Source organism: Artemia sp. Qi Xiang Cuo, chromosome 1, assembly GCF_049724085.1.
Source record: "Artemia sp. Qi Xiang Cuo chromosome 1, ASM4972408v1, whole genome shotgun sequence".
NCBI lineage: Eukaryota > Metazoa > Arthropoda > Branchiopoda > Anostraca > Artemiidae > Artemia > Artemia sp. Qi Xiang Cuo.
The window spans coordinates 37,069,755-37,094,277 of record NC_142794.1 but is presented as its reverse complement, the minus strand read 5'-3'; the positions used below and the strand labels follow the sequence as shown (position 1 = coordinate 37,094,277).

At 36.8% G+C, this 24,523-nt stretch overlaps 1 protein-coding gene across 2 annotated transcripts in view; it reads right to left on the bottom strand.

The window, feature by feature from the left end:
- rho-5 (rhomboid-5) overlaps positions 1-24,523 on the bottom strand; it is a 349,085-nt gene that overhangs the window by 42,622 nt on the left and 281,940 nt on the right. For both annotated transcript variants that reach the window (XM_089100907.1, XM_089100993.1), the window contains exon 13: positions 14,346-14,604. In XM_089100907.1, the coding sequence (XP_088957033.1) occupies positions 14,346-14,604 (259 nt within the window). The remainder of the gene's footprint in view (positions 1-14,345; positions 14,605-24,523) is intronic.

Below are 24,523 nucleotides of genomic sequence, written 5' to 3'. Positions count from 1 at the left end.
TGTGAGGCTTGTATTTGTCCGTTGACTTGCCCAGGAATGGCTCGCGGATCGCCATATTACGTGGCACTCTTCCGTCCACAATTTCAAGTAACAAAGCTTCCATGTATAATGTATGGAGCTTCAGAAACAATTTATGTTACCAGAAATTTTTGTCGCGGTTTATTTTTCCAACGTTGACATCTCCTTTGACGAAGTAAACAACAAAAAATCCTAGGTCTAGCTGCATCTTAACTTGATAAAAATAATTATTGTTCCTCTTTAAATGGACGCTGTTTTTATTGTCAAGGAAAACGCCATTATTTGTCACAGCTCTGGTTCGGTGATCAGGGGCATACAGTAGCTGTTTTACTAGTGGAGCTCTTGCGTGTCTTTTGCAAATTAATTCTGATACCGAAGCTGTAAGACGATTTTTTCTAGCTTCCTGCCAGCTATTGTCCAGGCAACTTCTTTGTAATTGGGCCCTTTCTTCTAGGCGAAGGATATCGATGTCTGGAAGCTGAAGCCGCTGCAAGAGATCAGCCTTTACAATAGCAAGCTCAGAAGGACTCAGGTAAGGAGCACTTGCGTTTGGCCCGTAGTTTTGATCAGGTTTCGCATGACTAGATTTAATGAATCGGGAACGTCCAAAAAGACTTTTTTGGCAGCACTTTTCTTATTGCGCAAGGACATCTTCATTGGTTGCACTGCCAGTCTCTCTATCTGCTTACTCGGGGTGGACCCAACGTCACAACGAAGTCTCAGATGCTGCAAAGTGCTTATTCGTATATTTGATACGAGCTTCATTGACTCTTGTAATGTATCTTGCAGCCTTGCTGACCATAAGATCTTTTCCTCCAATAAGACGAGCTACAATACTCAGAAAGTATTCGGCCGAGTTAGTGGTAATGTTGCCTATCAACAGCCGAACTGTTCTTGTAAGTATGTCAAACTCACTATAAATATGACTCAGAAACATGTTACTGGAGTTTCCAGCATTTTGGTTCATGCATCCAGGTTCTCAAATGGGCATGGACAGGATATCTTAGGACTGGAATAGGGTATAAAGTAGACACTTTTCATGGAAAGTTTATGCTGTAATAAAATTAAATCAAAAGGAACTATGTACATACTGGTTGTTAGTAGGGTGTTTCAGCAATATCTCAAGAACGGCCAAGGGTATTAAGTTGAAACTTTCAGGGCTACTACTAATACTACTGCTGCTACTACTACTATTGAACTAATTCAAAAGGGTTTAAGCGCATCCAGGTTGTCAAAATTGCATAAATACAATGTCTTAGCTACAGAATAAGGTACTAAGCTTTATTTTTCAGGGAAAGTTGAGGGGGTATAAAATTAAACCAAAAGGTACTATGTGTATCCAGATTTTCATAATGGCGTATTTGCCATATGCCAGTAACAGGTAGGGGTGCTATATCGTAACTTTCTGGTTATTGAAATATTGAACTAAATCAAAAGAAAGTTTATCACCAGGACATATTTGCGATCTGTTTAATTAAATAGGGATATTAAAAGGGCACATCCGCAATTTATCTGGAATGGCTAAAGACGTTAAGGTGAAACTTTTAGTGGACGTCAGGGTGCATGTTGAACAAAACAAAATGCACTACATGCATGAAGGTTGTCAACAGGGCGTATCAGCTATATCTCAAGAACGACTGAGGATAACAAACTGAAGCTTTCAGCTACTACGAATACATTCACTGCTTAAGAAACTAACACTTTTATTACCACTACTGCTACTGTAACTATTTACCACTGTGACTGCTTGCGTTTGTGACTACTTGCGACAGCAAAACTTGCGACTGCGACTCCGATTACTTGCAACTGTTACTGTAACTAATTTTGACCGTGACGGTAACTAATTCAAATTTGCAATTGTGACTACTTACAGATTTGACTGCAATTACTACTTGTGTCTGCAGCAACTTACGAATACGACTGCAACTAATTGTAACTGTGACAGCGAATACTTGACACAGAGACTGTGACAACTTGCGACTACTTGGCACAATGACTTTGACTACTTGTGACTATTTCTGACTGCTACTGCAACTGTGACTGCTTGGGAATGCTACGGCTACTAATGCTACTGCTACTACTACCAGGACTACTACTATTACTATTACTACTACTACTAATACTTGCTGCTACTACTACTAGGACTTCTACTATTACTATTACTACTACGACTACTACTACTACTGTTACTGCTACTACTACTACTACTACTAATACTTACTGCTTCTACTACTACTACTACTACTACTACTACTACTACTACTACTACTGCTAGTAGTATTACTACTATTGAACTAACTAAAACAGTAGAGTTCATACAGATTGTCGAAATGGCACATATCCAATATCTCAGGAATTGGATAGGGTATTAAGTGAAAGCTTTCAGGAGAAGTTGAGGGGGATATAAAACTAAATCCAAATGAACTATGTGTATCCAGACTGTCAAAAGAGTGTCTGGGCAATATACCAGGATTTACTCACGGTGTTATGATGGACCTTCAAGGCATGTTCCTGGGGATGTAAAATTAAGTCAAATGACACTATATTCATCCAGTTTCTTCAAAGGGGCATATCTCCGATATAACAAAAGCAGCTAATCGGTACTAAGTTAAAACTGTCAGGGCAAGTTGAGTGGAATATTGCCCTTAATCAAAATGAACAATGTGCATCGAAGCTTGTCAAAAGAATGCGTCTTCAATATCTCAGGAAAGATTAAGGGAATTAGGCTGAAAACTTTCAGGGCATGTCGACGGGGATATTTGATTAATATTCCTCTATAATCAAGGTTGTAACATGATAGGGGTTGGAATCCCATCAGCTCTATAGAACCTCAGAGATTACGCAAATTTTCAACTCATATGTTTGAATATTTTTCCCCACAAAAATCAATCCAAAGCATTATTGTGCAACAATTATTAAACATTGTTGCAAAATTTTTCCACCATATAAATAGTAAGCCAAAATCTGGATTCAGGAAGAGAAAACTGAAAAGATTTAGACTATCTTTTTCTTGATCAAAGAAAAAGACTAGGAAAATTAAGACCAAACATAAATTAATTTAAAAAAAACTTTTTCCATTAAAGAAGTTTTTCAAAGAAACGAAGTCATTCAACCAAAAACGAGCAAAAATAAAGCTAAATAATTTTTCCTGCGGAAAACTACAATAAATTACCCCCAGTAAATAAAAAAAAACTCAACGAACAGAAATTACAATAAATATCCAAGTCAAACTAAAAAAGAACAGAAAATATCACATAAAAGAGTAAGGCTAACACACCTTGTGACTTCTAAATACCGGAACATAACTTGAACTTGATTGAAAACACAATAAAAAAGTTTTCTCTTTTTTAACTTCACTAAATCTAAATTATTAAGATTTTCAGGAATGAATATCAGTACATATATTAAACCGTCAATCCACACTCAATTTTTTCAGTAAAAAAAATTAAATAAAAATGAATAACGAAGGCTTTAAATTACTGTACAACGGACGATGGCCGGCGTTAACCCCCCCCCCCCCCAGAAAATACACCAGTGGAAAATAACACTTGTAAAAAACACTTAAATGAAACATTACATTTAATTATAACGGGATTTTATTTATTCATTTTTTTTTTAAGTTAGTTTTTTTAAGTTAGAAATTTAACAAAATTTCCAGATAATTCACTATTCTTCTGTAATTTTTTAGTGGCCACATACCCAGAAAGAATTGTTTTCTGACATCAAACTATCCAAATAGCCTACTTTACCCCCCCCCCTTCCCTATGTGCAAATATATAGCCCAAATTATATATTTCCTATATATTCTGTCACTTGTCTTTGTCTTGTCTCGCGCTAAGCTGAAAAAAAAAAAAAAATAACAAAGAAACCGGTTTTGTTCCCGAGTTTTACACAGCGTAAGCTTGACTGAGTTGCCTATAATACACAAGTACCAAAAGTCCTTCCCCCTAAGGAAATTAAAACAATAAAACTCAAATAAAGTTCTCAAATTTGAAAAGCCTTCTTTTCCATGGGGGGTATTTAGCCTACCGGGGGTAAAGTATTTGGACAGTTTGAAGTCAGAAAACATTTCTTTCTAGGTATATGGTCACTAGAAAATTACAGAAGAATAGCAAGGTACCTGGAATTTTTTAACTAAAAAAAAAAAAAAAAAAAAAAAAAAAAAAAAAAAAAAAATCCCAGCATAAAGTAGGCCTAAATGTAATGTTTCATTTAATTGTTTTTTCCAAGTGTTGAGAGTTTTTTTTCAATGGAAGATTTTCCAAGCATTCAGTACTATTACAGGTTAATGTAGTGTTTCATTTAAGTGTTTTATGATGATCGCTGATAAAAGGTTATGTTATTTGTACCTTTCATTTATGTTATTTTACTGTGTTCATGACCGTAAATTTGGCTTTAAAAACTTATTTATCTATCTATCTAATATGCAAAATAATTGTATAAAACACATTTTGCATGCAAACCCGCTATACTTTACTCCCTCCCCCTAATGTGCAAATCTATAGCCCCAATTTATTTATAAAGTAACGAAGAAACTAACAAAAATCCGGTGTGTTCTCTAATTTTACACAGCGTAAACTTGAGTGAGCGGCACATAATACACATGTACCAAAATTCCTTCCTTCTACGGATATTAAAAAATAAAACTCAAATAAAATTCTCAAATTTGGAACGCCTTATTTTTCACGGGGGGTATTTTCCGAGGGGGAGGTATTTTCCGGGGGGGTATTTTCTGGGGGGGGGGTAAAAGCCTTGAACCCCAACGGACGAAAAGGAGCGAGCAAAAGTGTTTCTGCTTGTATTTAAACTTTGAGACTGCACATTTAGTATTAGAAGGAGAATGTTTTAATGATTTGACTGAGGGTGCACCCTTACATGATTGCCAAACATAAAAAACGCCGAAATCAACATAATATCTAGAGAGTAGAAAAGGAGAGGCTATCTAAAGACAACCATTAACTGAACGATGTTGATGTTACTGATATTCTTTTGAAGTCTTCTAATGGACGTTTCATTTGTAGTGCCTCTTTTTCATTAGATTTTGTTAATGACAGTTTATTTATTGACTGATGAAGAAAAACAGAAAAAACGATACAATTTTTGTAGTATTTTATAATATACAATTTTTTATAAATATTTTCTTTTACAAATATTTTAAAGCATATAATTGCTATTTTTGCAAAAAGAATGCAATTTCTTTTTACGTAAAAGTTTGCAAAACTTCTTATTCAAAGAAGTCGGCATTTAACCACCAGCAATATTTGTGGCACCAAAAGCCTCAAGAAAATTCGCTTAATAACTCACCCAAAATTGCTCGAAATCACCCGCACAGAAACACCCCTTTTTCAGGAAAAAGAGGGAAAAATATCAACTTTTAATTTCTGCAATTATATCTGGATTGAAATGTCGTTTCCTATTAATTTAAGTCTGGAGAAGCCAAAAATAAATCGGAATTGAAAAACTCTCAAGTCCAATACATCATTTCCACCCTAATTGAGGTCGGATGGAGTAAAAATACCATTTGTGGAATGTTTTAATCTGAACAGCATTTCAATGAAATTTCATCACCACGAAACCAAACATGAATTGATGATTCTTTCATTTTATTCTGAGCCCGATTTTGTCGAGTCTTCCGTACAAAAACATCTCCGCTTCCCCTCTTTTTATTCGGCACGCGATGACCGCTACCTTAAAGATAAACCTCGGACAAATAACTGCTATGCATCTCATTAGGTGTAGGAGGAGCATCGCACGTGAACGTCGATGTGGCACAACAGATTGGAATAAAATACTCGATTAAAAGACGGGTAAATTTGTCCCCTTATATTCAAGAGGAATGATTGTTCCGTGAAATTGACCGCAAAATATTCAACAGTGGCAAACGACCAAGTCGTTCAAATAGAAGCTTCACAGAGTCGCTGAAATAGCTCGTGCTGTAGTGTTAATAGATGGTTCGAATCTGGCCAATACGCTAAAATATGGGCTATCGACTTTCCCACCTGCTCTCTTTGAGTCTCATGAAGCCACAAGGTCAACAGATAAGGTTGCACTTGCCGCGGATACATGGAAGCAACATAGACCTGAGGTTAAACTAATGCCAGCGCAAACATGCCACTAAGTCGTGGATGGTGGTTGACTACTTAATTCGGGAGGATGGGGCACTTTAACTACTTACAAAGAGCTAGCTCCTTTTTACGTAGCTGTTGTACAGAAGTATTTTGCATTAACTTCCGTCATTTTGATGGCTATGCAAGTGGGCCGACCATCAAAGATCACCCCCATCGGAAATGAACAAAAGGAAAACAATAACCTACCATCAGTTTCACTGCTAGTATGAAGCTTGCTCGGAAGAAAGAAGATTTTCCTCGATCTCATAAAATAACTCGGATATCATAAAGCTGATAGCTTGGGAACTAGTGGAGGTGAATGTCACGCACAAGAAGCCAAAAGTAATTAAGAAATTTTAATAGCAAAAAAAATGCACTTTCTTTACTCGAGATGAGGGAGACTGTTTGATTAGAAATGATACCGGCTTCTTGGTCTTGCAGAGAAACTAAGCTAAACCCGAGCAAGCAGCTCTTCATTTCCAGACTGGAGTTCCTGTCGACTCTGCAAAGATTTTAAACATCTGCTACTTGAAGAAGAAGCTACCATCAGTGGTTTCAAAGTCAAAACCATCACAAGTCAGTGGTTACTTTGCTTGCACGCCAGAGCTGATGCCAGGTTTTTTGAAGACAGAAAGATGTTTTACTGCTCTTCAGCAAACAAGGAAGAACTATTGTGGCACGTGGCGAAGCTCTTGTGCGCTTGCACAGAGCATAGATCTCACGAATCCTTGCATGAACTCCGACACCATCTGCTTTTATCAAAAGGAGCCAATGCGGCTAGTTTTTTCCACCCCGAACGAGTACCGTCTACGCCTACTGCTGTAGACTACCACTACCTGTGTGTTTATTTTCAAATGATGATATGATTGCACTCAGCAACAGCTCTAGTCCCTGCAGACAGACATTGCAGTGAACATAGGGATTTGCAGGAATAATACCCCAGAAAGAAGGTTCCAGATAAAACTGCAGCACCGGATGAAGCTGCTCCTGAAGTACTCGGTTCTTGGAGTCTCCTTCTTTAGATAAATGGACCGAGCTGTGTGCCTTCGTGTCTGCCTTGTCGGCTAGATAAAAGGGGGCACAATGCGAGAGAGTTCGTCTGAGGGAGTCGAATTCATGTACTTGTAGAAAATATCGACGCTACATCAAACCTTTCGTTTACAGGCTGGAGCGAGTCATGTGTAGAGGCGCAGCCCACCTTACTTGCTCTATTATGGGTCTTCTGGAGTGTTGCAAACAGCGTTTTTGGAGATCCGACATATAGCGGGTATCTATATTAAGCTGTGGGTCAGATGCAGGACTTGTAGAGTGGGATAATCGAGCCGGATGGAAGAGGGTTTTTGCAGCGAAGAGTAGCTCCCAGCTTTCTTGCGCAGGAGGTTCTTATAAAATCAAGGTGGTTATCCCAAGAGAGATCGGTGGAGAAATGAATCCCCAGTAGACAAAGGGCGTAGCTCTCTTTATAGTTTCATTTTTAAAAATGAAACTGGGGTGTTCACGTGGCAGCATTGAACGGGTAATAAGAGGCTCCTTTGTTTATGATGCATTGAAGTTGATCATCCATGCATCACACTACTTCTCGATTTTAAAACATGGGTTGTCACCCATGTCCTTTATGTACCTGAGAAAAACCATAGGACCTAAGACACTGCCTGGGGAACCCCTGCTTTCACTGGATATTCGCGGGAAATAAACCCCTCGAGGGCAACCCGCAGTGAACGATCAGAAAAAAGGTTCTCAATCACTTCTGCCAGACATCCACGAACACCATAGGCATCGAGTACCTACCATAGTACTCCATGCAGAAAGCCTAAAGCTATGTGGCGAATTTCTCCTTATACTGAAACCTGGACTGCCGTATCGTATGAACTGCACCTTTGTGCGAGTTGATGAATGCAATTCTATCCTATTCACTCTTTAAGTAGCCATCACTTGTTTGCCTTTTGTTTTCCTTAGATAGCCTTCTTACACTGGGCGTTGAACCAAGGTTAGTCCTTACTGGACACCTGGATCCGCTTTGAAAGGATATGTTTTTCGACAGAGCCAACTATGGCCTGCTGGTACTTCACTGCTGCTTTCTCTGAAGGTGGAATATAAATGTTTCCACGTGTAATGAGAAAAACGTGGTCACTTGTGAAAGCATGAGCTTCTATCTTAAAGGAGTCAATGTGGTCTGTAAGGAAGAGGTGAAAACGAGATGATCCATCTTGGCCGTGATACGTGTCGAAATTGACAAGTTGTTCCAGCCTGTATGAGATAAATAGATCATTGAAGTCCGACCCTTCCTTGTCAGTATTTCTGCTGCGAAGCCATACGCTATGATGGACGTTGAAGTCTACATCGAGAATAATTGCAGACTTAGCGTACTTGCCCGAATGTATTCAAGGGAGACTTCAAGGTAGCTGGTAATCTCGCAAGTGGGAGGGTTGTAAACGGTACCAACAATCACGGACTTATTTGAGAGGATCACCCTAACTCACCGTACTTCTTCGCCTGCTGAATCTGGAATATTTAGGCATGGATATGGTATATGGCACCTTAGATAAACGAGAACACTCCTCCTATGTATTTAGCACCGTCGCTACGTCACGATCTCGCCTGAGGAGCGTGTATCCCTGTATTGCGACCTAAATGAGATTAAGCCAAATTTTCGTGTTTTATTCAATAGGTTTTTAATCAAAACGCAGTTGTGATTGTTTCAGAGTCATAGTAATCGAAAACGAAGTTGTAATTGAAGTGTTCCTGTTTGCTCTTTTTTTGCTTTAATTTTTACTTTTCATACTTTTATTTACAATAACAACCAAATTTGTCAAATTCGGGAACGAAATTAAGAATGACAATCTTCTCATGTTCTCAGCAGCCCCCTAATCCTAAAGGGTGAGTGTAAAAATAAGTGTGTGTGGGGGGGGGGGGGTCAAGAAAGACCTTAAAGAGAATTTGAAGAAAACCTTCTGTTCAGGTTTGTACTCTTTAGCCCTGAAAAAAAGAAGAAACTTCCAGCAAAAAATACCCTTTGTAAGTAAAATTACCCCCCCCCCCACAGCCACCTCTTAAGCCAGGTTGAGACTAATAGAGAGACCCAACATTATTTCATTTTTGAGTCCACGGGCGTGAAACTGCAATGAAGCACCATTAAAATCAAAAGTAGGCCAATAGCAGAACAGAGTGCTTTCACCCCCTCTGACCTCGCTTACGGTGGAAATAGGGTACTAAAAACGAAATTTTTCATCTCTGATGTCGTTTTCGGTCTCCCCAGACTTGAATTAATAGGAAACGCACAAATTAAGATTCTTACTTTTCATCCCTCTCTGACCACGCCTAGGGTGGAAACGGGGTAGTAACATTTTACATTTCCAATGTCATTTTAGGCCTCCCCAGACTGGAATTAATAGGAAACCACCTTTCGATTCCGAAAATATAGCAGAAATTAAACTTTGAGATTTCCCCTTCTTTTCCCTGAAAAAAGGGGCATTTCTGCACATCGAGCGATTTTGGATATGTTATTAAGAAACTTTTTTGAACATTTTGGCGCCTAGAACATTTCCATTGCTCAAATGCCGGGTCAAAACCGTATTTTTACTGGACTAAACTAGCAAATGTATATCCGTAATGCCATGTCCAGAATGACAATTTAAGTATTTTTGATATTAATTTTCAACTAATACTTTTAGTTTCCTTGAAAAAAAAATACAAAAAACCAAATCTGTAAAGATGAAAAGCTTTCCCTAGGATATAAATTCTTATAATCATCTCCAGGGGGCAAAAAATTGAATAGTAAAGGCCTTAACTGCTTTTAAAAGGATCGCACAGAGTAAACACACTTTTTATGCTCTCAGTGACATTTAGAAAGCCCAACTCGTTGTTATTCTTCCGAGATTCCATTTTGAATAATATTTTTGCTTTCTTTACATGGACAACCCATAGAAGTGGTGAATTGTTTACTTGGGCAGGGTTTTACCTCACGCCTAACCTTTTGCCTTTCCCTAGCGTAGATTCAGCCGAGCAAATTTTGTCCAAAAGCAACGCAAGAGAGGTAGCTGAGTTAAATATTTCCGTAATGATTATATTAAAAAAAAAATTCAACATAATAATGTGTCTTTTCAGTTGCTACTTTCTGCAATAGCACATTTTTTATTACAGACGCACACAGAAAGACATAAAGAAAGAAAATTGTATGATATTGATGTTACCGATTGTATTCGGGTAAAAAAAAGGCATTTATATGGGGTATTGATTGTATTAAAACAGGTATTTGAGAAAAAAGAAAAAACTATTTTTTATTTTGGCAAAAACTTGACCATTCCACATTCCAAAAGTTTCAGTGTCTACAAGATCGAAAAACGTCACTCCGATCAATCAAACGAACCTAAAACGAACAGAAATTACAACAAGTAGGTGCATGGCTACCATCATCTAAACCTTCTAAGGGTCATATCATCATTTGCGCTTTACTGAAAACGATTTGTATTTCGAGCAGTATGTTTTCATTTGTCATAACACAAATAGACAAAACAATAAAAATACTATGACAAGGCTAATCAAGGTTTAAAAATAAGAGCTATGCTACCCCCATTCTAAACCCTCTAAACGTCCCAGTGTCATTTAGAGTTTATCTAAAACAATACGCATTTTGAACAGCATAGTTTTATTTATCAAAATATCGATAAAAATAATAAAATGAATCACTGGCACAAAAACTAATGAAAGGAGGGTGGCTGTTTAATATGTAATGATAGTAATTCCTGTAACTCTCAGCAATTTTGGATTTTTCCAAGTTACGAAGTTTTCGAAATTACGATGTTACAAAATAGAAATGAGGCTATGAACTTTAAAAGGTTAAGGAGGCGGACACCCGCCTGCTGTCTGTGTTAATTTCTGTTTGTTTTAGATTGATTGGATTATTCGTATAAATTTCTCTTTGTTTTATAATTAACTTATTCATCCCTCGCAGTATTGTTATCTTTGTCATGTTTGATGTGATAATTTATTTTAATTTCCGTACTTTCTTGGTTTCATTTATTTATTGATAGTAATTTCAATTCATTTTCTGAACTTTTAAATGACTTTACAGTGTTTCGGCTCGTCTTAGGTTTTAACTCTTTACTTTTCTTTAAAAAAATTCTTTTTAAAAACGTTTCTTAAATTAATTTTTGCTCGTTTTTAATTAATTTTTTTTTACGAAGTTTTTATTGTTGGCTTACATTAGGAATATTTAGTTTTTCTTTTCTTAAGTGCTTCACCTCAATACTTAGACGCGAATAAACAATATAATTCCCCTTAGGACTTAGATTGCAAAAATGTTAACTAGATCGGAGACACAACATACCAACCTGCCTTCACCATTAACCGAATCGGTAATGAATCTTCCTACCCTCTCCCCTTGTTCTCCTAAGTAAACTTAAAATTTCAACTGCTACGTGGATATTTATCTTAATGCTTGATTAATTAAGTTGATTCACTTTATTTTTTATAAAATTGTATTTAGTGAAGTATAATTGCGCATCAGCTAATATGAAGGAGGGGCAGTGAGTTATTGAGTATGAAGGAGTGGGAGGTGATGCCTGAAATTGAGCATTTCAATGTCCAAACGGCTAGCACTTCATGAGCCTTCAGATGAATATAGAAAGGAGACGGGGGAGGGGGGGCGAGGATTAGGAATTAATCTCTCATCTTATTTTACTTAGACTGAGACTGAACAATTAAGCTACGTGGGGATATCTCCCTTTTTATTGAAGACAAATGTTACTGACATTTATTTCAAAAGCCTTGTCGAAGAAGACTGATTTGTTTTCTATTTGATTAATCAAATACAGGGATCTGAAAGAGCGCATCATCTATCACGATTCATTTTGTACGTGGGGGGAGGTGTGCTTCAAAGAGTACATTTTAATGCCAAGTATCCAAATATTCTTTAATGCGAAATGCTACTAGAAATCTGTTTTCAGCAAACTTAAATGGTAACATTTCTCGGTACTGGTGCATTATGCGGGCCCGTCGCTATATACTGTATCAAGGAAACCAGTCACGAAACCCGTCTAACGGGCTATTTGCAAGAGACCGCTATAGATAAATGATTGTACAGCCGTAGTTTCTCAATGAGATACAATATTTAAACGATTGTTTTTTGGAGTTTAGGGGGGGGGGCTACCTAGGTTAGCTTATGTATTTAATTTATGCTTTGCTTTACCCCCCCCCCCCCTACCGCCCTAATGTGCAAATATATAGCCCAAATTTGTTTCTAAACTATTATATATTCATCCTAATTTATTTTATTTCATTAGCATTAACCGAACCTGACTTCTTTAGCGGTGCCCGCATATTGCACCAGTACCCATTTCTCTTTGTCTATTTATATAGGCTGCAATATTTCAATACAGACAAATATAATGTTTTTAAGCATCAGAGAACCCTATTGTCGACGATGTGATGGCTTCGACCACGTAGAAGATTATAAATGAGACAGAATTTCCATCCACATCCACAATAATACCCCTCGTCGTCCGTCCGAAATTCCGTCGTCCGTCCGAAATTCCGTCGTCCATCTGAAATTCTTTGGTAAAAATATTGTTAAGCACTCATTCAACAAAACTACTGTTCATCGTAAATTTCGACAATATAGTCAAATTTTGTCCAAAATTTTAATTGCAATACAACATTTTAATTCTTAAGCATTTTAACTAAAAATCAAGGGGCTATCAGTCAATTTATAATTACTGCTATATAACAAAGAAACATAAGAACACGGAGGCTTAAGGGGCTGATACCCCACATCCTATTTTGGTTAGACCTGGGCATAATTTTAAATTAAAAAAAAAAAATTGTAAGGAGCAACTTTTAAACTAGAAACGAACTGAAATTATACCCTATACAACGGGGGCTTTCCTATCCTCCAGTAATCGCTCTTAATTCTAAACTTTGATTACGTGTCTATTTTTTTTAAGTCAATATTCTTAAGGACCATTCCATTGGAAAAAGAAGCTTTTTAAAGCAGTAAAAACCTTTAGCTTAACTAGCGAAGAGTTGATGAGGGGATAGTTCCCTTAAATATAGAATAATTTCAATTCCTTAAATATAGTAATTTCAAGTCCTTACTTTCAACTGAAAAAAAAAACTTTATAGTTTTATAAACACGGTACTTTAACCAACGCAGAAAAACGGTTAATTTTTCAATGTTCTCAGCCCAGTTTTCGACGGGTGGCAAAGCATTGAGTATTTGTTTTTTGAAAGGTAATGAAAAAAGTATGACACAATATATAAAAATAAAAAAGAAAGTAATTCCAAAAAATAAACAAAACAATAGGCTACTTATCAAAAATGAGATAGGAACTTTTAGAGTTCGGTATTATTAAGCAAGGCCATAAGTTTTAGCTCTTCTTCCTTTGAAAGCTTAGACATCCCCTGAAAGCTTAAACTGGCATCCTTAGCCGTTCCTGAGATATTGCAGGTACGAAGTTATGATAGCTTGGATGCTCATGGTGTCTTTTGATTAAATTCAACACTCCTCTCAACATTCCTTAAAGGTTTCAACCAAATACCCTTATTAAGATATTGCACAAGCCCTTTTCATTATAAAATTTATGTTTAAACAATTGTCAAAATGTATCATTTACGGAACTTTCCCCTGCACCTATGGGGTAATGCCATTCCCAGAGATATATTTATTAAATCTTTCGACTGTTATGGACAAAATGGCTGTCTCAAAATTTTGATCGGATACATCTGGAGGTTACGGAGTGGGGAGGTAGCAAAAAAAGGCAAGGGGGTAGGGCTGGTTGACCTCCTATCACAGTTTAATTTTAAGAAGGGCACTAGAACTTTCAATTTCCGGTCGAATGAGTCTCCTCCGAAGTTTCTTCAGTCACTCTTTCAATGTAGAGTGATCCTGGAAAAAGAAATATATTGATGGCTTATGGCTCTTTACTCCAGGCAACACCCTAGCGTTGTCTCTGATGATATTGATTTTCTATATTTTCTGTCTATTTTTTTATGTTTAATAGCCTCCATTTAATACATCTTTTTTTGGGAACAGGATTATCAGCAACTTTAATTCAAGGTTGAATTCAAGCAATAGACGAAAACTTTATCTAACTCTTGAATTTTTTATTTTTGCACCAGTCTTCCTTTTCTGTTCATTTATATTGTTTTTATGATTTCTCTTAATAAGCAAAAGCTGTCTTTCTAAAGAAAAGCAGACTAAAAACCAACTCTGAAAACAATTACCTGAGAACAAAGAGTTGCATCACTGTGGAACTTTCCATTTAAGAACATACAATGCTCCCTAGTGAGGATTCTACATTCACCTAGAATTCCAATGCAACAAGGTCGACCAATCAATTCACAGTTCATATGATTAATATTCTCTTTACGAATTTCCATTAAAGACGTCACTGCACTACTGAGTCTTTTGCGACATTTGGGCCACTTGGTAATATCGTCTGGCCACTCATACGGAGCAATTGATGCGGGCTCGCGGCAGAAGCTGAAAAATAACTATTTTATTATTCACAGGGGCGAAACCTAGCCAAAGGTAGGATATTGACAAAAAAAAACAAAACGCTAGAGTATACCAGTTAAAAGCACTAAGTCACTGACTATATGATATGAATATGATAAAAATGAAAACTCTGTGTATGGATAAATAACATTTGGGAGATAATGTAATGAAACTTTCCATGACTTTTGATTGACTAGGTATGCAGACAGTATTGAAGAAAAATAGCTTTCTGTTTCTTAGGATTTCGCATATAGGGCATGCTAGATGAATCTGTTAGTGTTGACATGCAAACTGGCATTTTAGTGTCAATATGAAAATACGATTCTGATATTTTTAGACTAGCTCGCTAGTTTGATCCTGCCTATTTTTCCCAGTTTTAAGGATATCAGTATTTAAAGCAAATTATTTGTTTAGAAACATGAATTTAAATTGCAATAATAAGCTCAGGATTTTATGGAACCAGAAATTTTTTCAGGAAGCTTCCGGAACAACTCATTTTTAAATTGTTAATAGCAGAAATACTAATTAATTTCTTTTATAATTTCACCAGTGTTTCTGCCTTTTCATTTACAATTGGAAACGAAAATATATTGAAAACTGTTAAAATTTACCCCTAAAATTTTTATCGTTAAATACAGCAAACTTTGTTGAAATGTGCGTTTTCCTTTCGTTTTTCTTTTGTCGTTTCTACAGCGAATGTTTTGTGTTAGGTTAGTTTTTTTTTTCGTTGACAAACGCTTCCAGATGTGAAGCCGAAATATTCAGACTTTTGTTGTTATTTTTGTATTTTTTTTCCACAGCCTTATTATAAAATTTTACCATTTCTAATACATTTTTGTTTTAACTTATTTTTCAAACTGCGAAAGTGATGATGTGACATTAAGTGGATAGTTTGTTGACAATAATAGTTTGAAGAAATTTCGTCAATAGGTTTTCTGATTGCAATTTTTCCGAAATTCCCTGATAAAAATACAGAAACTTTTTTTTAGCTATCTACCTCATGCATCAGGGCATTAATTGAGGACACTCGCGCCTTGTTTCTGGGCTACCAAAGACTGATATAGCTACATTCAAGAGCTTGCAATACTGATCAGTAAAGGCGTCAGCTTCTGGTACCCTTACGGCTTAAAAACGTCCCCAGTCATTTCAGAAGCGCTATGGGATGGCAACTTTTGCGGCTTTCTGCGTTTACTTTATCCATATTCAGAGAGAATTTGAATATGAACACTGCCGGAGATCAGGTAGTGAGAGTATCTCGTACAATTCCTTCTTCCGTCTACATTTATCAGGAAAATTATGGGTAAGAATATTTATTAAACGATTTCATCTGACTATCACTTGATCATGTGATATAGTCTTCCAGCGAAGAACTAGGTCCGTCGGACAGTCTTCCAGTAAAGACCTAAACACACAGTGCCAAAATCCGGTGAAGTAATGTATCAATTGCGACCCACGAGTTCCAGTTGCAAAGCAACACAAGCGAAAATGTCTTACAGGTTATGTTCAGTTTCACGCTTGCCGTAGAATCGAACAATTCCAGAAGTAACTTTTTGTGCAAAAGCACCGATAAAGCGGATACATCGGAGTCTTCATTTTACGGATCTCTACCCATTATATTGCTATTTTAAAAGTCTGTGTGACGACTGTGTAGAATTTACAGAGTCCAAGGAATAACCATGAAACAACTCAGTCCATATAGTTCAAAATACAAGAGCTATTAAATACAACAATGTCAAAAAACGGCGAAAACTGGGAATATAACACTATGAGACGGATTTTTTTTTTACTTCTTGGATGTCTAGGGAATATTACTTAGGCATAACTAAATGTAACTCCTTAGAAGATTGAGTCTAGGTTCTCCAGAAAAAAATTTATCTATAGGATGGATTTCAAAAAAATATGATTCAGTATATGTTATGAAAATATCATCTTGCATGATTCACGTCTCCTTCCTTTTCATAGCGCTACTCAGCTACAGTATTAACGATGCAAAAACAAAATTTTAGAAAATAAAGTATAAATCTGGCACTTCTTAATTTGGATTTTTTGGCATTATTTTGAAAAATTTATAAGATGAATTGAATTATTTAACTTAGGCTACCGAATATACAATGTAAAGTTATGTAAGGATTCGAAGTCATTTTATGTTTAAGAAATATACCTTCGAAGCTAAGACGTTGTCTTTTCACAAAATGCAACAAAATATCCCCAAAACCATATTTCAAATAAAAAGTCACAAAACAGATTTTATTTCACTAAGGCCAAAGCTAAGCTCGGTTTTTAGATGATAAAGATCTGTTCATCTGCAGTGGAAAATGGTCTTCATTTTCCAGATAAAAGGGTTGTATCTAGCTTGTCAAGGAAAATGGATAGGCGTACGGAATGAAAACTTTATATATTTTTCCTAAGAATGCACTTCATTTTGCATAAAAAAGTCCCCTTTTCCTACACATGTGTTGCAGCATTACTCGACTAAAACATGATAGGCACGAGAATCTTCTTTCCGGAAAAGGAACTCAAAAGTTGTACTTTTTGGTACTATGTTGCAATTAAACGCGGTGCTATCACTACTGATATGCAAAAAATATGCGGAAGTTAACGTTAACTATTATAAGAACTCCCTAATTCGTCTTTCTACGACTACCTGGTGGTCTGCCAGATTGGGGAGGGGAGGTGAAAACAAAGAAGATTTTTTTTTCAAAATTAGGATTCCCGGTATAATGATAGGGAGTTCTTTTTCTCTATGTTGTCGAAGAGATTAGCCTACATAAGGTTTTGCAAGTATAAAACGTTATTAGAGTCCAAAAAAGTTACCTCCAAAGGATGTGTTTACAAAAAATGTAGCAAGTTCGCAAAGTTAAAATTATAAAATAAGGAAGAGTAGCAGAGATACTTTTTTATCCCCGCTATGCAATAGGTGGTCAAGACATGCTAGTCTACTGAATATCATAGGCAGCGCAATAGCGCTGCCTAAGTAAAGAACGATGTAGGCACAATGTACTATTACTTTTTTTGGGGGGGTTGGTCTTAGACCAGGGCACTTCGTATCGAAGGAGTTGTCGTAGAAACTTGGGAAAGGGCTCATTCGATTGGAAAATGTAATGGTTTGTGCCCTTTTTAATAGTCGAAAGTGATTGGTAGGCAACTAACACCCCTTCCAGAACCACCATTTCCCGTAACACATCCAATCGAAATTTTGAGATAGCCATTTTGTTCAACGTAGTTGAAAGATCTAGAAGCTATGTCTTTGAGGAGGACACTCCCCCGACAGTCCTCAGGGCAAGGGTTGTAATTTATGCCCTGGGAGCATATAAGGTTTTTATTGAAATCGTTGTTATAGAACCTTCAAAAAGGGCTCATTCAAGTGGAAATTCAAAGGGCTAGGGTCCATTTTAATAGTCGAAGGTGACTGGAGGGCAACTAACCCCCCATTCACGCCCCTGAGATAGCCATTTTGTTCAACGTAGTTGAAAGTCCTGGAAATTAGGTCATTGAGGATGACATCTTAGAGCGAGGGTTGTAAGTTATGCCCTGGGGGCATATAAGGTTTTTATAAAAAGCATTGTTGTAAAAACTTCAAAAAGGACTCATTTAATTGCAAATTGAAATGGCGAGTGCCCTTTTTAATAATTGAAAGTGATTGGAGGGCAACTAACCCCCCTGTCACGCCCCCCATTTCCCCAAACAAATGCAATTTTTTTTTAGATATTCGGTCTTTGAGGATGATAACCCCCTCAGAGCCCTCAGGGCAAGGGTTGTAAGTCATACCCTGGGGGCATATAAGGTATTTATAGAAAGCGTTATCGTGAAAACTTCAAAAAAGCCTAATTTGATTGGGAATTGAAAGGGCTAGTGCCCTTTTTAATAGTCGAAAGTGATCCTCCTCTCACGCCCACCATTTTCCCAAAAACATCCAATCATAATTTTGAGACAGCCATTTTGTTCAACGTATTTGAAAGTTCAGGAAATTATGTCTTTGAGGATAAAAATCCTCCACACCCCCAGGGCAAGGATTGTAAGTTATGCCCTGGGGGCATATAAGGTTTTTTATAGAAAGCGTTGTCGTAAAAACTTCAAAAAGGCCTCATTTGGTTGGGAATTGAAAGGGCTAGTGCCGTTTTTAAAAGTCAAAAGTGATTGGAGGGCAGCTAACCCTCCGCTCACGCCCACCATTTTTCCAAACACATCCAATCAAAATTTTGAGACAGCCATTTTGTTCAACGTATTTGAAAGTTCTGGAAATTATGTTTCTGAGGATAAAAATCCCCCACACCCCCAGGGCAAGGGTTTTAAGTTATGCCCATGGGGCATATAAGGTTTTTATAGAAAGCGTTGTCATAGAAACTTCAAATGGGGCTGATTCAACTGGAAACTGAAAGTTATTGGAGGGCAACTAACCCTCTTCTCACGCCCACCATTTCTCCAAACACATGCAATCAAAATTTTGAGATATCTATTTTGTTTTATCCAGTTGAAAGTTTTGGAAATTAGGTCTTTGAGGATGATAACCCCCCACACCCCTAGGGGCACGGGTTGTAAGTTGTGCCCTAGGGTAATTTAAGGTTTTTTATAGAAAGGTCTTTTATAGCAGGTTCAGAAAAGACAAATTTCACCTAGAATTCGAATTGGATAATGCAATTTTTCATGGTAGGAAATGATTGGAGGGGAACCAACCCCCTTCTCACGCTCACCATTTCCCCAAACACATCCAATCAAACTTTCGAGATAGGCATTTTTTTCAACGTAGTTGAGAGTTAAAGAAATTAAGTCTTTAAGGATGAAATACCCCCACAGACCTCAGGGTAAGTGCCCTCGATTGGAAATTGAAAGGGATAGTGCCCTGTTTAATTGTCGAAAGTGATTGGAGGACAACTAACCCCCTCTCATGCCCACCATTTTCCCGAACACATTCAATCAAAATTTTTAGATAGCCATTTTGTTCAATGTAGTTCATAAGTCCAGGAATTATGTCTTTGAACATGACAAACACACCACAGCCCCAGGGCAAAGGTTGTAAGATATAACCTGGGGGCATATAAGGTTTTTTATAGAAAGCGTTGTCGTAGAAACTTCAAAAAAGGCTCATTAAATTGGGAATTGAGGACTAGTGCCCTTATTAATAGTCAAAAGCGATTGGAGAGTGACCCCCCCCTCCCCACGCCCATCATTACCCCAACCACTCCCGATCAATATTTTGATAAAGCTATTTTGTTGAACGTAGATGAAGGATCTGGAAATTATGTTTTTGATTGTGACACCCCCCCTCCAGAGCCCTCATGGCTAAGGTTGTAAGTTATGCCCAGGGGCATATAAGGTTTTTATAGAATGCGTTGTCGTAGAAACTTCAAAAAGGGCTCGTTCAATTGGGAAATCGAGATGGCTAGTGCCCCTATTAATAGTCAAAAGCGATCGGAGGGCAAATGCCCCCCCCCCACCCATCATTTCCCCGAACACTTCAGTTCAACATTTTGATATAGCTATTTTGTTGAAAGTAATTGTAGGTCCGGAAATTATGTTTTTGAGTATGACAACCCCCTTCAGCCCCCAGGGCTAAGATTGTAAGTTATGCCCTGGGGGCATATACTGTTTTTATAGAAAGCGGTGTGGCAAAAACTTCAAAAAGGAATCATTTGATTGGAAATTTGAGGGCTGTTGTCCTTTTTAATAGTCGAAAGTAATCGAAGGGAGAATCGCCCCCACCCCAAAACCATCATTTCCCCAAACATTTCCGATCAAAATTTTGATATGGCCAGTTTGTTCAACGTAGTTGGAAGGCCGGGAAATTATGTCTTTGAGGATGACAATCCTCCCCCCATAGTCCTCAGGACAAGGGTCGCAAGTTATGCCGTTGTGGTATATAAGGTTTTTATAGAAAGTTTTGTCATAGAAGCTTCAAAAAGGGCTCATTCGATTGGAAATTGAGAGGACTGGTGCCTTTTTTATTAGTCGAAAGTAATCAGAGGCTAATGCCCCCGCCCCCATGCCCATCATTTCCCCAAATACTTACATTTAAAATTTTGAGATAGCCATTTTGTTCAGCGTATCAGAAAGCTCTGGAAATCGTGTTTTTGAAGATAAAAAATCCCCCCAGCCCTCAGGGCAAGGGTTGTAAGTTATGCCCTGGGTATATATAAGGTTTTTATAGAAAAAGTGGTCATATAAACTTCGGAGGGGGCTCATTGAATGGGTAATCGGACGCTCTAGCGCTCTTCTTAAGAGTCAAAGTGATCGGAGGGATGCTAGCCCCCCCCCCCACACACACGTAGTATTGTCCCGAATTGCATCTAATATAAATTTTGAGATAGCCATTCTATTCAAAATAGTCTTAGTATCATATGACAAGGCTTTTGGGGTTTAAATAAACCACAGAGATTAGGGACAAGGGTTGTAAATTATGCCCAGGGGGTATTTAAGGTTTTTATGGAAGGGATGGTTGTATAACTTTAGAAGAGCCTCAGTCTCCCTCCCTGAAAAAGGCTATGTCACTATAAAACGAACCGAAATTAATTAAAAAAAATTTGTTCCAAAAAAAAAGTTTTTCAAAAAAAGTTAAAGAACTCTATTGAACCAAAAATGAACAAAAATAGAATCAAATAATCTACCAAACATACAACTACCACAAATCAGTATCAATAAATAAATGAAACTCAAAACAAACAGAAATTAATATGAGTAGGGGTCTAAACTCCATGTTTTCTGAAAGCCAGAATATAATTTGTACTTTACTGAAAATAATTCTTTTAAATGTTTTTACTTTTATAACTCTAAGAGATCAAAAAGTAATTAGGATTTTAAAGAAATAAATATCAGCATATGTATATTAAACTGACAATCTACAGTTTTTTCAGTAAATTCATTTGAATTTTTTCAGTAAAGTACAAATTATATACTGGCTTTTAGAAACCATGGGGTTTAGAGCCATAGTCATATTAATTTCTTCTAGTTTTGATTTTTAGTTTTTTATTTATTTTAATTTGTGTTTGTTTAGGGTTTCATTTATTTATTGTTACTTGTTTTTAGTATGTGTAGGCTCGGTATATTATTTAATTCTATTTTTGTTAATTTTTGGTTCAATGGAATTCTTTACTTTTTTTGAAAAACTTATTTTGCGGAAAGTTTTTTTAATTAATTTTATAAAGATTTTCTAGCGACAAGGTTATCTTTAGCGTTGGAAAATTAAGCAAATGAAAGCGCTAGGAATGATTTATAAGCGTTCCCTTTATTTTTTCGTATAGGAGAGTTCACGCCTTCTTGCTTACTTTTCATTATCATTACCCACCAAAAAGATAACAGGCATCAAAACCAGAAATCTGAAAATTTATTTCAAGAAAACTAATTCAAGTTCCAGTTTTTAGGAGATGTCTAACGGAGTTAGAAAAATAAAAATTAGCTTTAGAAAAAACAATTCCAAGATGCCAAGCGACATTGATACGAGGTGACAACTTGTAAATTATTAGCAACAGAGCCTGCCGGACGGCAGCCTTAAAAACGAAAAAAAACTCTCTTGTGAGGATCGAATATCTACTGTCTGTATCTGTGTCATGAGATAACCTCGTCTTATTTATCTGTTGCATGACGTCACGTGATTTGTTTTCAAAGCTGAAGGTAAATGATTGGCTGGAACTTATGGACACTTGCCAATTATAGAGGTGAATTTATCTCTAAGAAGTGATTACGTAAATAGAGAACTCGACAGAATACGTGATGTATCGCAATTGAAAAAAAGGAAGCATATGCATCATAATTAAGAATTTCGGGATTGACTTTTCTAGAACTATTTTTCAAATAAAAGGAAACTATAGAGGATTTTGATTTCAAGTTCTCAAAAAAATAACAAAATTGTCGGCAGAATGCACTATCCTTAAGGAAAGTCTAAGCACTATCCTAGGGATTGTTTTGGGGACCCGGCTGACTGACCGTATTTCAAACAGTAGGCTGTAGGAAAACTGTGGTTCAGTCCCACTTTCTAGGGATACAATGAGATAAAGGTTGAAACGGCCAGGGCATGTTCTGCGGATGAAGGATGACAGATTGCCGAAGATTGTCCTTTTCGACCAACTGTTTAGGGCTAAACGAAAAGCTGGTCGTCCGCGGTTGGGGTGGGAGGATGTCACAAAAGAATACTTAAAGGAAATGAGAACTTCCTGGGAGAGTGTAAAGAGGGAGGCTTTGAATAGATTGGGATCGAGGAGGAGCGGGCGTAGCTGTGTTGACCTTAGGCGACTTGGCGCTGCGGTGAGTTGCTAGTAGTAGTGTTAGTAGTATTTTGGGGTTTAATGCTATTCTTTACTTTCGTAATAACACAGCGTAGATCAGATATATTTCCAGAAATCATAAGGGAGTAGATATCAATTTCGTATTTTTGATGCGTTTTTTAAAGTTTCAAAAGTCCGATCCGTAATATCCAAACGCAGTGAGATACTAACTATGAAAGTTTGGTTTCACCAGAATAGGGCGAAAAGGCTCTTTTTCACCAATTTTAGCCAATAACTTTTTTTTGTGGTAGTTACATATGATACTCACTTTAAAAAATTAGCACACACCTCAACATTCTCTGAATCAATTGTGAACTCAACTAGCATATAGAGAGAACCACATATAATTTTTTCTCTGGTTGAACTTGTGTTGCCTTTTGACGGATTATCGAATTTTATTTTAACTTACATTAAAATTTTATGCTACTTTTTATCAAAAAGGACCCCCCCTTGGATACGGGATTGGATACCGCCTCCTGGATAACTTATTGTTTCAAACTAATGGCAAATCTTTGAAAAAACAAAAAACAAGAACAAGTCATTTGAATCCGGTGCACAAGAATTCCAACAGTTGAGTGGATAGTACTTGGATTTAAAACAGTTTCATTACATAATATTTTTTTTTTTTAAGTTCTTTTATGCTAAACTTTTGACATCTCAATTCTCAATAGACAGTATGATCATTTCCTAATTCAACCATTAGACAAAGACGGATCGGGATGCAGCTCCTCCGAAGAACATATAAACCAGTGAAACATAAGCGACATTAGATTTTTTTAAGGGTAGACACACGTGTGGCAGCGGTATTCGCAGCCAGGAGAACAACAAAAGAGATAAGACGAATCGAGCGTATAGGTGATAAAAAAGAATGCAGTACGTTGAGAGATAAAAAAAGGGAAATAATTGGTCTAGCTGTAATAATGCAAAAGATAAAGATAACATTGGTTGGAGGAGGAAAGAAAAATAAAGAATGAATTTATAAGTATGATCAACGTAAAAACAAGTTTTATTTGAACAATACCATAACGCGATGACATTTGATTAGGAAGTTTGGCGTTTCGCATTGACATTTCAGTTCCATAATTGTATCAGTTTTTTCGCAAAGGGAAATGTGGTCGACATGAATGCAGACTCATAGCTAAATTGGATTTAGTCACTTCCTTTTTTCGCATATGTTTATTGATATTTTTATTTATTTTTATTGTCTCTAGTATTGAGGAGTTCATTAAGGATATAATCATCAGGAATCACTCAAGTCAATTTAGTCACTTTCTCTTTTCATATGTTTATTGTTTAATTTTTATTGGCTGTAGTACTGAGAGGCTCATTAAGGAGATGATCATTAGGATTTAAGGAGATAATCAAAAATTAAGGAGATACAGTGACAGACAGAAAGGGGCATTATACAATCCTGTTAGCTAACACTCAAAGCCTAAGCGAGGACGATTTTCGTAGAAAGCGAAGCTAACTATGCCAAGAGAACTAAAACGAGAACTTAATATAAAGAGTAAAAAAAAAAAAAAAAAAACTCAACCCCCTCCCTTTCTCCAAAAAAAGAAATCCTAGAAATGCGCATGACTAAAATCATTTGCATTGGTATCTACAAAAGTCTTTTGCTATGTCATATTAAAGCTTAATAATTAAGTTAC